The sequence below is a fragment of the Cololabis saira genome, chromosome 1 (assembly GCF_033807715.1).
Source record: "Cololabis saira isolate AMF1-May2022 chromosome 1, fColSai1.1, whole genome shotgun sequence".
Taxonomy (NCBI): domain Eukaryota; kingdom Metazoa; phylum Chordata; class Actinopteri; order Beloniformes; family Belonidae; genus Cololabis; species Cololabis saira.
The window spans coordinates 17469096-17484600 of NC_084587.1; the positions used below are offsets into that span (position 1 = coordinate 17469096).

Here is a 15505-nt window from a genome sequence, read left to right on the forward strand (position 1 = left end):
CACACACACACTCATCTACAGCGCGGCTGTCTAGAGATGGACAGTTGGAGCGACTGCAAGCAGGAAGGGCAGAAAAGGAGGAAAACAGTGGCGGGTTGCAGAGCAGTGTGGATGGAGTAAGTAATTCAAGAGCGGTGCAGGCAAGGTGATTGACAGACGTAAGAGACAGGAATCAAAACACAGTTGGCTGTGTTTGTGCCAGACTCCGTATACGTCCACCTTGGGGTGTATTGCAGCAGATGCATCACATTCTGCGCCACAACCTCCACACCACAGTGATGAATAAATGACAGATCTGTCTCAGTCTTTGTCTCCCTCACACACTTTCCCCAACACACTCTCTGTGGAGGGATGTGTTTTTGTCAGCTCTCGAACAACCTGTCAGACGAGCCACAGGTAAAATAGTGTTGTTTTTTCCCCTTGCTGGGAAACATGTTACATTATTAATATTTGGCAGGAGGATGCCACCCCCTTTGGTTTTGTATCAGAAAACTGCACTTGTAAAACTGTACAGCACATTTGCACATATAGCAGTAATAGCACACGCCGCGTGTGCCGAGCTTTTGTTAGCCAAGGCAAGGCAAGGCGCATAGCACAATTCAACACAAGGTAATTCAAAGTGCTTTACGTACAAAGACCGGGTCAAATACAGTCTTACAAAAGTAATCTGTAACGATTCGTACGTTGAATTAAACCAATTTGACAATTCTATGCCACAATGCCTGTTTGCAGGTCTTATTTCACACAACTGACGAGAATTACAATGGCAAGAATTACGTTTCTATACGGTCAAAACGTACAAAGACCGGGTCAAATACAGTATTACAGTATTACAGTATTATTTCATAATTCAGTATTGTTAGGCACTTCGTTGTTCCTCCGTCAGCCTCACGCATGACGCGGTACAAAATCAGCTGTATCCTGAAGGATGGACGCAACAGAAAATGAACGATATGGACATCGTCTCAAAAACGTCAAGTCGAGTGAACGTGAAAGAGCGAAATTTGGTTTGTGGCGTCTGCTCCATCAAGATGGGTGAAAAAGAGAGGAGGGTTTGTCCTTCTTTTGACAGGTGCAACGCTTCCACCGCCACGCAACGGACCCACAACTCAGTTCAGCAGCGATTAATGTCACCTCCTTCAACGTCGGTGGACAGCTAGGCCATTGACGTGTGAGCGGGGGGAGGGGGATGAGTGTGGCAGGTTGATATCACATGCTGCATCAGCAGAAAACAGGAAAGGAGACAATATTTACAGGAACACAAAGTTAGCGGCTATAATATCTGGGATGCACATGCACGCCTTCACAGTAACACCTGGAAATGCATGTGTTGTTTTGTCCTGCTGCTCTTTTTGCACGCTCCGTCCATCTCAAATTCTCCACTACAGACATTTTTTTTTTTACTATTACAGGTCATTTATGCTTGTACGTCGAACCAACGCCGTGTAGCCGTTGTAACTATGTCGTAACCTTCCCGCTGCTCGATGTGTCCCTCCCCAGAAATACAGCTATGAGTCGGGTTCACATGTTCTCCTACCTATTTGTTGCTTTCAAGCCGGGTAGAAAGAAACCGCGTTACAATGTCAGTAAAAGAGATGGTTGCTCAACATATTTACAGGAACACAAAGTTCGCAACTATAATATCTGGGATGCACATGCACGCCTTCACAGTAACATCTGGAAATACATGGGTTGTTTTGTCCTGCTGCTCTTTTTGCACGCTCTGTCACGTCTGGTGTGTGGTGTGGACCCAAACGCAGGAGAGCAGGAGGCAGGACCCAAACGCAGGAGAGCAGGAGGCAGGAGTGGCAAAAACCAAGGATTTATTCCAGAAAACCAAAAACAAAGCGCTGCTTGGCAGGATTAAAAGAAACTAAACAGGGATCAAAAATCTTGGGCAGGAAAAACGTGGCAGGAAACATGGAGGACAAAACAGTACGGGCCGACAGGGAACAAGGGAAGGACAAGACCAGATATACTCAGGGGATAACGAGTCACGACGAGACACAGGTGCAGACAATCAGGGCAGATGGGACACAGGCGGGGCTAAACAGAAACTGAAAGGCTGGGGGGAATGTCAAACCCTGACACGCTCCGTCCATCTCAGTTTTTTTTTTTTTTTTTTTTTTTTTTTTTACTATTACAGGTCATTTATGCTGCTACGTCGACCCAACGCCGTGTAGCCGTTGTAACTACGTCATAACCTCCCCAGAAATACAGCTATTAGTCGGGTTCACATGTTCTCCTATGTATTTGTTGCTTTCAAGCCAGGTAGAAAGATATCGTTACAATGTCAGTAAAAGAGATGGTTACTCAACATTTATCAGCTTCAAGAACAAAGTCCAGCACTGCAAATACTCGATGGCAAGTCTTGCCGTGGTCAAGGTTGGCACAACTTGTTAATGGGTTCATGGGCGCCATTACGGCCAGAAAAATTAAATAATCATTTTAAAACTACATTTCGTGCCTACTTATAATCTGAAACATGTAAGAGTGATAAAAAAAGACAGAAGAAATCTGTACTGATGAAAATGCTTCTTGGCAGCGGTGGAGTAGCTATGTGGAGCGGGAATCTCTTGGGCGCCGGGAACCTCCGCGGTTCCTGTAAGTAAACAACTTCTCGTAACCACGGTGACTCGTAACCAGAGTTGGAGCAGAGCGTCTCTGTTCGCCTGCTGCTGTGGCAGGTGGATCTGTAAACCTACCAGAAACTCTGTTTTTATTACAGTTGATTTCGTTTTCTATGAATTTAATTCATGTATTTATGTTGCGTTTTAATTTCTTAGGAAGCAGCAACAAAAAAAGAGCATTCTTAGTCTCAAAATGTCTTTTCCTTTTTTATGTGATTTTATGTGTGTTTGTGAAGAATACGTCCATCTCCTCCAGCTGTCTTCATGCTCCTAACTATCCGTCCCTTTCTCTCTGACTTTCTCATTTTTATTGGTTCTTAGATGGCTTGTGCTCTTTAATTAGTTCCAATGTATTGTTTATTTTTTCCATCAATAAAGCTGTATTTAATCTTTTATTAAATTCCGGCTATGTTCTGTTCACCAAAGACGTCTGGTTTGTCTCTTGGCACACAAATTAGTTTGTGGAATTAACCATTCTATGATATTTTCCACTTTTTATTAAAGAAACTTTAATGGAAAGCTAAGCATCTCCCTCTCGGATGACTTTACGGTTTTATCGATGCGTCTGTCCCAGTGGCCGGTAGCTTGAGAAAAGCGACAAACCGCTCCAGAAAATAACCTGCATTTGGCAGGTTTACGAGCCAGTAATAACAGATGTCCTTTAAGCAGGACAGCAGCCAAACCAGCAGAGAAAAATGGTTTTGAAAAGCCGAAGAAAAAAGGTTCTGTAGAAAATTTCATTAGGAAGTTTCTTGCTGCAGTTGCCGGCAGCACAGCACCAGTCCAGATCTCAGGGCCTCAAGTCCCTCAAGTCAAACTGAGACGTTTCCCTGTCTGCGACTGGCACAGGATTTAAAAAAAAAACGTTCACGTTAAGGGCTTGCTGTCTTCGCACAGAACACCATTTGTATGTAAATGTAAAACACGTGTGATAATGTTAAGATAACATATGAGAACACAATCTGATTCCTGATGGCCTCTGGTTATTTATTTATTTTTACAGTAGGTGTAAATGGATTTATTCCTTAATGGAAATTAAGTCAGTGTTATGTATGTTAGTCTAGTCTGTTCCAATGACCTTTTTGGGTTCATCATATCTGAAAAATATATTATCTCTTGAGGTTCTGCGCTGTTTTTAAAACAAAGAAGTGTGTTGCTTAATGAGAAGAATGTCGGTTTCATCACGTACAAAGGCACAGAATAACAACACATAACACTTCTCCCCTCTATCTATCTGGCGCCCTGACAGCCAAGTACAGTTTTTGAGCGCCGCCATCTCTCCTCCCCTCTCCTCCTCCTCCAGTGGTAACCATGGCAACTTCCACCTCGTCCAATTCCAGGACACACTCGGGGAGTCTTCCTCCTTATTCCAGCTCGAAGCATTCCTATGCTGATACCCCGGTGATTCTCTCTGCCTTCTGCTGGCCCCTCCGAATTTCAGTGCGCAGTTCCGCTGTTTAGTTTAAACCGAAGCACCTGCTTGCACAAGGAATCCAAATCTGCCTGAAAACTAAGAAAAAAAAGGAAATGCAGCATTTTCATGCATCCGGGCTGTCTCCCGTTGATTGGTGAGATGCAGAGGGACACGTAAGCCGGCATCAGCATCACGACGGCAGAGCCGAGCAAAGTCAAGAGGATGTCTTGTAGGATTTAGTCACCCTCACCAGATGAGGCACGGAGAACTCGGGATGCTGCACATTTGCAGTGGAGGGAGGAGCGGGAGGGAGAGGGGGGGGGGGGGGGTAACTTGTGTCCTAGTTTGGATTTGCGCCTCAGTGTCAGTGTCAAGAGTATCAAGTCAGTCAGGTGGTCAATCACTGTCTACACGGCGGCACGCCAGAGCCACTGATTCACGCTCCGGTCCCTGGATGTGTCACACTCTGTGTGCGTGTGCATTTGAGAGACAGAGAAAGTGTGGTGTCGAGGTCAATCCCCAGCCTTTCTCAGGCAGCCATGTAACTTTGCTGCTCAGCCAAGCATGATAACTGAGGTTAGCAGAGCCCTGTTGACAGGGGAGCGGGGTTAGATCAGCCGAGACTCTTGGCACGTGGACACACCCAACTTTTAGAAAGAAAGAATCCACAAAAAGACCAAGGCACGAGTATACGGATCGCAGAGAGGTCAATATTATCATTTACATGACTACGAAGCAACATAATATATCAACTGTAATCAAACAGGTTCGGATGTATCTGGACAATTGAGAGGTTTTAAGAGTTTCCCCTTTTACACCACCACAGTGGATGTGAACTAAAACCTTTGGGTGTAGACTTCCAGCTTTCATTTAGGAGGTTTCACAAATATATGACAAGTTTGGAATTACTGATATTTAAAAATACAAAAAAGAGAGAAAAGCACCTCAACTCTCAAGGACTCAAATGTTTTCGGACAAATTGACATAATTGTAAATATAACCATCATTTTTTTATGGGAACATTCAGGAGTTTGATCATTCCTAGGTGTGTTATTAAATGGTAATAAGGGTAAACTTTAGCATGGGACCAAATGGATGTGAATCGAGGAGTTTTGAGTATAATGTAACGTAAATTTTTAACATAATGGATTCAACATGAGCCCAAAAAAAAATGCTATTTTAAGCCTCTGACGAGACTCGATATCATCATCATTACACTCGAGTGTCAATCAGACGCCTACAGATGAACCAAAGTCATTTTTACTTTGTAAGTGCACAGAAAGCCAATAATCCAGTTTTAGGGAAGCAGTGGCTATGGACTCTCCTGCTCACTTTGGATCTTTTGACAGATTGGTATGGAGGGCAGGTGGCAGCGAAGGAAATGGAAAAGCCTTCCTGCACAAACAACCCTTTTGTGCGTTTACAAGGTTCAAACCTACTCTACTTGAGAAGGGTTTTTCTAATTGTGTTTTGTGAATGTCATCATTGAACACTCTTGATGTGCCCTGCACAGGCTGAGACGTGACTCCTGGCTTCTTGTGTGACTTCTGTGGGCGTCACACGCTCCGACACTGTGGTACTACAAGATTAGCTGCTCTTCTGAACATTGCAAACCTGGGAATGATATTCGTGACTGCAGAATGATGCACTCTGAATTGATGACTCCTTCCAGACTGCTTCTCTAAGCTCAAGGCTCCTTGGCATTGGCTTACCACAGCAAACTGCCAAATCTTTTAGTTTATACTAATAATACTAATAAACTTTATTTAAATAGCACCTTTCTTAACAAAGTTACAAAGTGCTTCTCAAGAACAATAAAATAAATCAAGATAAAAATACAGTGCATAGTGTATAAGAACATAAGACAGCAATGACCACGTCTAAAATTAATAACAATATTCACACCACAATAAAAGCTTTTCTAAAAAGGAATGTTTTTAGTAAAGATTTAAAAGTAGTGGGGGATTTAGCTGACCTAATCTCAGCAGGTAAAGAAGTTTAAGTAGTTCACCTGCAGTTTTATTTACATAATTTGAGAAATAAAACTGAAAAAGGTTTTATTGTCTGTTTTACATGTCTTTGTGTGTGTCCGTGTGTGTGTTCGTGTGCGTGTGCGTGTGTGCGGGCCCTGATTACTCCGCTGAGCGAGGGCGACAGTTGGGCCCCCAGGGTGCCGCGGGGCATCTCCTGATCTCCTGTAGCCGTGGCGACTATATAAGGGTGGCAGCACACATATACTGCATACCACACACGCACAAACCCTCATTAAGTAGGACATTACTAGATATGACCTCATTCAGCGGGAAGCAGGATAGTTAATGAAGGCAGAGAAGAAGAAGAATGAACAGATCAGGAAGTAAAAAGTCAAACAGATCCAATAAAGCGATATAATTGTGAATATTGTCCACATTTGCAACATATCACACACACACACACACACACACACACACACACACACACACACACACACACACACACACACACACACACACACACACACACACGCATGACACAGTCACAACTTTAATTTTGAAGATGATAATGTTTCTTCTTCTCGGAGTCACTGGGGTGGAGTAATCATCAAAAGTGGAAGATTCATGTAAGATTTTCAGCATTTACTAATGTAATTACCACTCCTGCCTCCCTCCTCTTCCTTTTATGTCTTTGCGTTACATGGATGGGTAGAAATCAAACGGAGAAGACGGATGAACTGCAGATAGTACTGAACTAAAAAGAAAAAAAGCCAGACTTTATGGCACAGTTCACTAGTTCCCCAGTCTGAGACTGCGGCACACAGCTAACACTAGATTGCAGTCCACGATTCAAGTGGTTTTCTATAATTCAGAAAGTCGGAGGAAAAGAACTTCACAGGTTTCTTGACGGTCTCCCATGTGAGCGGTTCAAACGCCGGTGGTGCACGCTCACTACCGCGCTCGCATTCAGAAGCAAAAAGCTAAGGATGTGCGCATTCAAAAACGCTCCCGAGTAGGAATATATACCGTGTGCCGTATACGGACGCGGGGATGCAAGTGCACTCTGGCACGCTTTGAAGGCTGGGGCTCATTTGCTGCCAAGACAACGAGAAGCTTTGGAAATCATCTTCCTCTCTGAATGTATTTGTATGTGGACTGAAGAGTGCGTGAGCACGCACACATGAGCAAAGCACGTGTTTACATGGATGAGTGTCCATGTGTGTATTCGAGACGGGGGGGGGTACATAAAGTGGAGTGTTTACAAAGGTTGTGCTCTCACATCTCCCACGCTCCGCCCGGGTTTCATCAAGAGACCTGGGAATACTCTCCTGCCATCAACTAGAGTGCATTTTGTCAGAATAAGGTGGAAATCCAGAATGCCAGATAATATACAGGAAACAAGCTATAGCTCATGTGTCCCTGATCTCCATCCTCAACCCCACCTTTACCCAGAACTGGATGGGGGGGGGGGGTAAATGGAAAAACAGGAAATGAGGTAAAAGCTAAAACAGATGGTGAGGGAGGATGGAAAAGTGACAAGTGAGGTTGACAAATAGCGAGTGAGGAGCAATCTGACAAATAGGAAAAAAAAACAACTGGAAATTGAGTCACAAAAAAATGTAAATATCAAGAGGGGAACAGAGAGGAGAATTATAAATGAAGCATGATGCTGTTAAACACTTCCAACAGCAAGGACGTGAGGGGGGGAACAGAGGAGCGAGGAGAACAACTCCCCACCCGTGTTTTTCTCTTCCGAAGCGGCTTCGCTTTGCGTCGAGGGACTTTCTTCGGGAGGGATGGAAACAGAGGAACGGGAGAGCAAGTAGGAGGAAGACAAACAAGGAGACGAGGTGGCAGAGGTTGTACAGAGGTGGCGGGGAGAGTCAGCAACGAGGCGGCAGACAGAATTCTCCTGTGCCTACGTGCACTATCTGCAGAGTCTCCGGACTCTCCGGACTCGCAACCCGAGTCCATCTCACCACAGACTGTATTACAGTTAGTCTCCAGGGCAAAGATTTGCAGTCGCATGATAAAGCCTCAAAAATGTCCCGATAACCACGTGTTGAGTCGCTCATCTCAGTCTGTAAACACAGAAATGTTCGCGATGCCGTACTCGTACAGGACAATCTAAACCGTCGGCGCCGCTGATCTGGACGCTTATTAGGACGGACCGATTAAGGCCGGTGTCGCTTCACTAAAACGCCTCACGGAGACCGTCTGGTGCACTGGTTTCTACAGTCGCTTCACTTTTCCACTTCTCCCACTTCCACAAAACAGTCAGAGTTAGAATGTTAGAAGAAAAAATAAACCAAGATTGAGGCGATAATAAATACAACTTTATTTGCATAGTTTGTGACACCGCCGCAACCCCAAGACAGAGAAAAATGAGATGAAGGTTGTGGTGGGGAAGAAACATTTAAAACAACTGACTTAGTTCTTTGCAGTCACTTTGAACTAGAGTTTTATTGATTCTGATACCAGCATCAGAAATACTCGCCAATTCCCCTGATAATAAGAGTACTGGGATCTACATCTAGCACCATCCAAGACCACGCAATGCTTATAAATAGAATCCTAGATCTTGCTTGTTGGGGTAGAACTGACACAGGAAGTCAAGCATTACTGTCTTGCAGCATCCTGTTTTGAGTTTCTTTGAACTATCAATGGTTTTGAATCAGTTCTCAGTATCAGCCAATACCCAAAGCCCAAGTATCGGACTCTGGAACAGAAACAAAAAAAAATAAGTTATGTCTGTCAGGTTTTTAAAATAGCAGACTAAAGTAGGATTTAAGAAGAAAAGAAAACACAGACACAGGTAATGGACCTTTTCCACTAGTACCTACTCAGCCCGGCTCGGCTCCACTCGGTTTGGCGCTTTCCCACTAGGGGTCTAACGTGCCGAGAAGATACTTTTCCTGTTTCTACTCTGCCGAGGTTCTAAGCGGCTGAGTCGGCTGTATCTGACGTCATCACACTACACGCCACCGATTGGTCAGGGGGTTGACCAATCAAACGTCTGAGTCAGGATGTGACATCAGCGAAAGAGCGACTCTGAAAACAAGAAAACACATGGACTTTCCTGCAAAAGGGACCTTCTGATATCTGGACACGTTGCTCTAAAGTCCCAATGTGCTTTTCATCAAAGATGTGTAAACGACCTTTGACTACACACGACCATCACAAACTGATAACAGTCTCAATGGTCTTTTTTGTCTTTTATCTGGCATACCAATTTTGTTTAATTACAATTCATGTTTCCACTGCGTGATAGTCCCAGTCAGAGGTTCGTTGATGTTGTCTCTGCACAATGTTAACGCAAGCCTCTTTTTTCATAGCAAAGTTAAAAATGGCATCTCCTAGCAGCTCTGTGTTGCAATGCTGTTATAAAGGTTTCCAAAACTCCCTCGTCCATGTGTTTATACCATCTATTGGTGAATTATGGTTTTTGGTGCTTCGCCATGTGAGGGATCAGAGACCCAGAATATCCCACCAAGGTCTGCACATTTGCCCTTTATGTACTAGGATTCCTCCAGATTTCTTGGGTGGTTTAATATTATTCACTGCGGAGGAAGAAATATGCAAATCCCCTCCATTCTTTTTGAAGTAACTTTTCTTTTTTTTTTTTTTTACTTTTCGATGATTCATTTGTTTATAAAGTGGAGATCTTCTGTTCATTTTTGCACCTCAAAGACTCCTTTCATGGATTTTGGTTTTGCACCAGATGATGATTACAATCACATACTTGCAGTCCTTGTCTGAAACACCATCATTTTATCTTTTACCTCTTCACTAACATTAAATGGTATCAACGCTTTTTGAAACTTTGCAGGTCTGAAATTCCAAAAATGGATTTATATTAACAAACGTAATGAAACATGGAACATCCATTGTTTGCATGTCTCCAAAGAAGCATATTTGAGAACTGCTGGGTTATATTTCTTCGCATTTTTCCACACGTGTGTTTTCCTTTTACGTCTCGGCCCCAAATATATTGCATTTGCGTGTGATTAAGAGGGAGAATGAAACAGGGAGTGAACTAAAAGGTGTTAAGTTCATGAAGCACTCAAGCACACTGTGAAGCATCTCTGCAGACGCCAAGTCGTTTTTATGTGAGTACAGCACTATACCTCGGAGGCACTTCTCCTCTGTGCAGAAGCAGACAGTGACTCTGAGAAGACCCCGAGTCTCCAGCATCCTGCAGCCCCGACAAACACAACCAAACTGATTACAGTTTTCACTTAGAAAAACATAATGAATGCAACTGAGGAGGCGTGTGCCAGAAGGTTGCGTCTAATAAACAGTACAAGTCGGAATAACTTTTGGATCCTCTCGATCCAAGGATAAATCTTTGAAAAAAGGAATTTAAGTGAGGTCCAAAGACATTAAAAGCATCATTCTCAGTAGCCATTTTGAAACGATGGCGCTTCAGTTATAAGGCTGTTAAAACGGAGCGAGTCGCTCAACAGAGGCCAGTATATCACTAAAACAGGTTAAGCATAACTTTCACGGCCACGGCTTCATTTCCCCTTCAACCTGGTGTGTCCCAGCGGGGAGATAATCTGGCAAGTGCGGCGGTATCAGGTCCTCTCCAAGTTGCCTGAGAAGCCTTGTGAGACCCTCCAGAGATATGAGGCTTTGATATCAGTACCAATTACGTGGCGTGGGCACACACACACACACACACAAACATATGCACATTACACGTCTACTAGTACTCTTATACACAAACATAGTATTTGGCCTTGGAGGGTGGTAGGTAGAGAAGAAAACAAACAAACCAAACTGACAAAACGCGGTGAAGGAAAAGCAGTCTCTGACTTTATCAGCTGATTTAGCTGAGCGTTAAACGTGTTTGTTCAGAGGGAATGGCGGAGTGGAAACCAGACAGGCTGGAGCAGACTGGAGGAGAAGGAGAGTCCAATGCACCAAAAAACCCCCACTGCAACGGTCACAAAATCCACCAAAAAAGCCCTCGACGCACGTTAACGCCGTCGCAGTCACCACACAAAGGCTCCACCAACGGCTTCTTTCGCAATGCAAATCCGCGCCAACGGAAAATATATGTGATAAACAGTTGTTTCCGGTCTGAGTCACCTCCACAGAGGATCCCTCAAGATTAAGTTTGGCCTCTGGCTCTGTTAATTGGAGCTTAAAGTCTGGTGTAGCCCCTGGGCAGTGAACATTGTGTGTGGAACATGCAGGGTGTGTGTGTGTGGTATGTGTGTGTGTGGTGTGTGTGTGTGTGTGTGGTATGTGTGTGTGTGTGTATAAATTATGGATGGTCGGGGCTGCAGGAGTGTGGCCACACAAGCTGCAGCAGCCAGAGCGTTTAGAGGGAGTCCGAGCCAGGCCAAAGCAATCGTAATCACAACACCACCACATGTCAGGGACAGGTGGTTTGATAGAGAAACAGAGGAGGGAGCGGCAAGAAGAAAAAAAAAAAAAAGAAGGATGAGGGAGAAAATAATAGACCAGCAGAGGAGGACTCAAAGTCAGAGTAAACCTCGATCTGGAGAATTCAGATACTAACGGTGACATAAATAAATTATTCATATTCATGGCTTCTCATTACAGACAGCCCTTTATTTATGATTGCTGTCTTGGTTCTGCAAAAATTTTCAAGTTAGTTCTGAGCAATACACCTAATTAGGATACTAAAAGCTGGTACTGTATCTGGTACAGACCAGGGGTACTGTATGTATGCAGAGGACAGTTTCCAGGATATTCAATCAAACATCCCCCCAATAATCAAACCTCCTCCCAGTAAAACGACCGCAACAGACAGCACAACTGGCACGTAAAAGATGAACCTGTTGTTAAAAGTCCGGACAAAAATAACTGAAGGACACGCAGGAGCAGACAGGATTATTACAGTGAATGCATATTTTTTGCCTACAGTGAGCCAAAACATCACTTTTCACGCACTAGTCGGCTTCGAATCTTTGGCCATTTTGTTTCCCTGGGATTAGGACTGTAACGGATCCCAGATGATCCGTGCCCGACCCGGAATGCAGCATGTCTAGTGGGCCGAGGAATGCCTGTCAGGCTGCGGTGGAGGCACCTGATGCACAAACTATTATCAACAGCGCTAAATGTTTACAGTCTCTATTCAATGGAGATGTAAGAATTTCTAATTGTGTTCCTCTTGTCAGCTTAAGACACTGTTTCTCTATTACTGTAACATAGATGGTCTACATATACAGTATCAGTACTGATACAGTACTGATCGTGGCTTACAGCTTAAGAAAAACTCAAATATCCTATCTCAAAAAATTAGAATATTCTGGGAATCTTAATCTTAAACTGTAAGCCATAATCAGCAATATTAAAATAATAAAAGGCTTGCAATATTTCAGTTGATTTGTAATGAATCCAGAATGTATGACATTTTTGTTTTTTTAATTGCATTACAGAAAATAAAGAACTTTATCACAATATTCTAATTTTCTGAGACAGTCCTGTATGTATATATATATATATATATATATATATATATATATATATATATATATATATATATATATATATATATATATATATATATATATATATATATATATATATATATACAGACACACGCACACATACATATATATATATATATACACACACACACACACACACACACACACACATACTGTATATATATATATGTATATATATATATATATATATATATATATATATATATATATATATATATATATATATATATATATACACACATTATATGTATACACATTTAAAAGATTTTACATAGTTGTCTTTGTAGATTTGTGGTACCAACACGTATCTACACTTCTTCTGTGTTCATTTGTGAGATCTGTCACACAATAGAAGGTTGCAGCAATAAACTTGACGAAACAGGAATTGCGACACGGGCAAAAACCGAGCACTTTTTTTTTTTTTCCAATAATAAACTAATATCATTCTGTGAAGCACTTCATGACCTTCAGTCATTGTGCTCCCAAGAGCACTGTGGAGAGAGGTGTGCGGGGGAAGTGTTACCTAACTGATTTCCATCCTGCAGCCTGATTGCATTCCGCTACCGTACCTGCTCAAGTGCAGCAGCACTGAAGGCTGTGCGGCTCCTGGGCTGCACTGGTCTGTGTCCGTTCCCAGGCACCTTTGTATTCCTTTGGATTACACTCGGTCCGGCAGGGGTTGCGTTCAAGCTGCTGTTTGCAATGATCGTCTTGAAGCTGAGTTCACAAGTAAAGCTTGACGCATGACCAGGATGAATAAACGTAGAATTGACCACCTACTTACGGTAACTGAGATCAGTGGGACTTAACTTCATGTGCTGTGTCTCAGCCGTGCACTCTGTACCAGTGCTTTATTACTTTGTTTTTTGTTGTTTGTAAAACATACGACTTTTTTCACCATGCCATTATTTATTACAGAACCAGGAAGTAATTTCAGCAGTTGGGTAAACCTCTAAAGACTTTGACATGTTGCTGGTGTGGAGCGTTCGTGTGTGGAAACAATGCTAAGAAGGAAAGACATAAGAAATGATCTCAGACAAGCAATTTTTCTTGCATATCAATCTCGAAAGGTGATAAAATCATATTCCGAGTCCAATATTCTGTGGTGAAAAAGATTATTAACAAATGGAAAGCATTCAAGGTAGTCTGCAATGTTTCCTGGAGTGATAAGTCCAGCCAACACCAAGGTCTGACTGTGCAACGCTCAGAGAAAACAATCCCTCCAGCTACATCTCAGACCGTACATGCCTCACTGAGTATTTTAAATGTTAAAGTCCATGACAACACAATGAGAATAAGACTAGTGAAGTTTTTCAAACTTTTTTAGTCTTTCGGCTGCCTGGGGGAATGTCTCTCCTGTCTCAGAAAGAAAACTGAAGCATAGGCAACGTTTGCAAATCACGGCTGAGGGAACTGCAAGACTTCTGAAATGATGTTTTTTGGGCAGATGAGGCCAAAGTCGAGCTGTTTAGCCTGTATTTGCACAACATTTACCAGCTCGTTTCCACTGTCAGGCACAGCGGTGGAAGGTTGATTACTTGGGGGATTTTTGCAGTCACAGGATTCTGGCACCTTGCAGTCATTGAGTCGACTATACACTCCTCTGCACACAAGAGTGTTTCTACAGGTAGATATGAGACCATCTGTCCGACGGCTGAAGCTTGGTTGAAAATGTAACACGATGATAATCTGAATCTACAACAATCTACAATCAATCAATCTACAATGTGTATGTATGTATGTATGTATGTATGTATGTATGTATGTATGTATGTATGTATGTATGTATGTATGTATGTATGTATGTATGTATGTATGTATGTATGTATGTATGTATGTATGTATGTATGTATGTATGTATGTATGTATGTATGTATGTATGTATGTATGTATGTATGTATGTATGTATATATATATATGCTGTTTTTAGTGTGAAGTTTCTACTTGAGCCACTATGATCTCATGATCAGATGAATTTTGTTATGTTTTCACAAAAAGCTTAAATAAACCAAGATGGGGTTAAAAGAGGGGTTACTAACTTTGACATGACTGTGCACAAGGACAAACATAATCAACAACACAGAGTTAGTAATTCAGTCCAGCGTACACGCCGACACTGACCTGAGAGACATGATCTTGTAGGCGTCGGGCAGGTAGCAGCGCGTGTTCTCCATCTGGGCAGGGTCCGAGTCGCAGATCTTGTCATCGGTGCGGCCGTAGTTGGCGCTCTCGATCATGATGACATCTGTGCCGGGGCAGCGCAGTTCGATGGGGTAGGACTCGCAGGACAGCTCCCGTCGCACCACCGCCATGGGGATCGGGGCGCGGCCATGGACTGGACACACACAAGCACACACACCAGCAGGAAGCTGTTATCATGGAGTACGGACAGCTTTTTATCCCTGCCTAGGAACGGCAGGACAACCCCTACGGTTACCAGAGCTGTCTTTAATTTAAGTGCAGTAGAGCCCAAAATTGTACACGAATAAAATGTGTTCAATTAAAAATCTATTTGTACCCCTGTCATTTTAACTTGATTATCTGCACTATATGAAAACAAAAGCATGACAGAATATTTTCACAAGGACATGTGCACTGTCGCAAGTGAAGCGAAGTGGTAATTACTGCGTGGCGTTCCCTGCTTTTGGGCCTTATTCCAGATAGTTGATAATTTCCTCGCAATTTCCAGCAAAACTTTCAGAGACTACCGAAAGATCCTTAATTATTCTCAGAAGTCATGAATTTGATGCATCCATCCACTTCGCTGATATAAAACACATCATTAATTCCAGTGACATTGAAGCTCCTGATATTTTGCATATGCTGCCGTGCCATAAAGTCCTCTGCCGTTTAAAATCGGAGAAAGTTGCAGAGTAACTGCAGCGAAGAGAGTCATGACATATAAATGCTGCACAAGCCCTGTTATATTAATTGTGTCAGGGTGGATGTGCCCTGGGATTTTTGTTGTTGTGGTGTAGCTTGGATGTTGTTTTTCTTTGTTAT

The 15505-nt window shown here is 42.8% G+C and overlaps 1 protein-coding gene across 1 annotated transcript in view; it reads right to left on the reverse strand.

Moving 5' to 3' along the window:
• The window catches only part of adgrl3.1 (adhesion G protein-coupled receptor L3.1), a 187812-nt gene that overhangs the window by 120601 nt on the left and 51706 nt on the right, over window positions 1-15505 (reverse strand). Inside the window, exon 4 of the mRNA XM_061715075.1 lies at window positions 14624-14837. Coding sequence (XP_061571059.1) covers window positions 14624-14837 — 214 coding nt within the window. The remainder of the gene's footprint in view (window positions 1-14623; window positions 14838-15505) is intronic.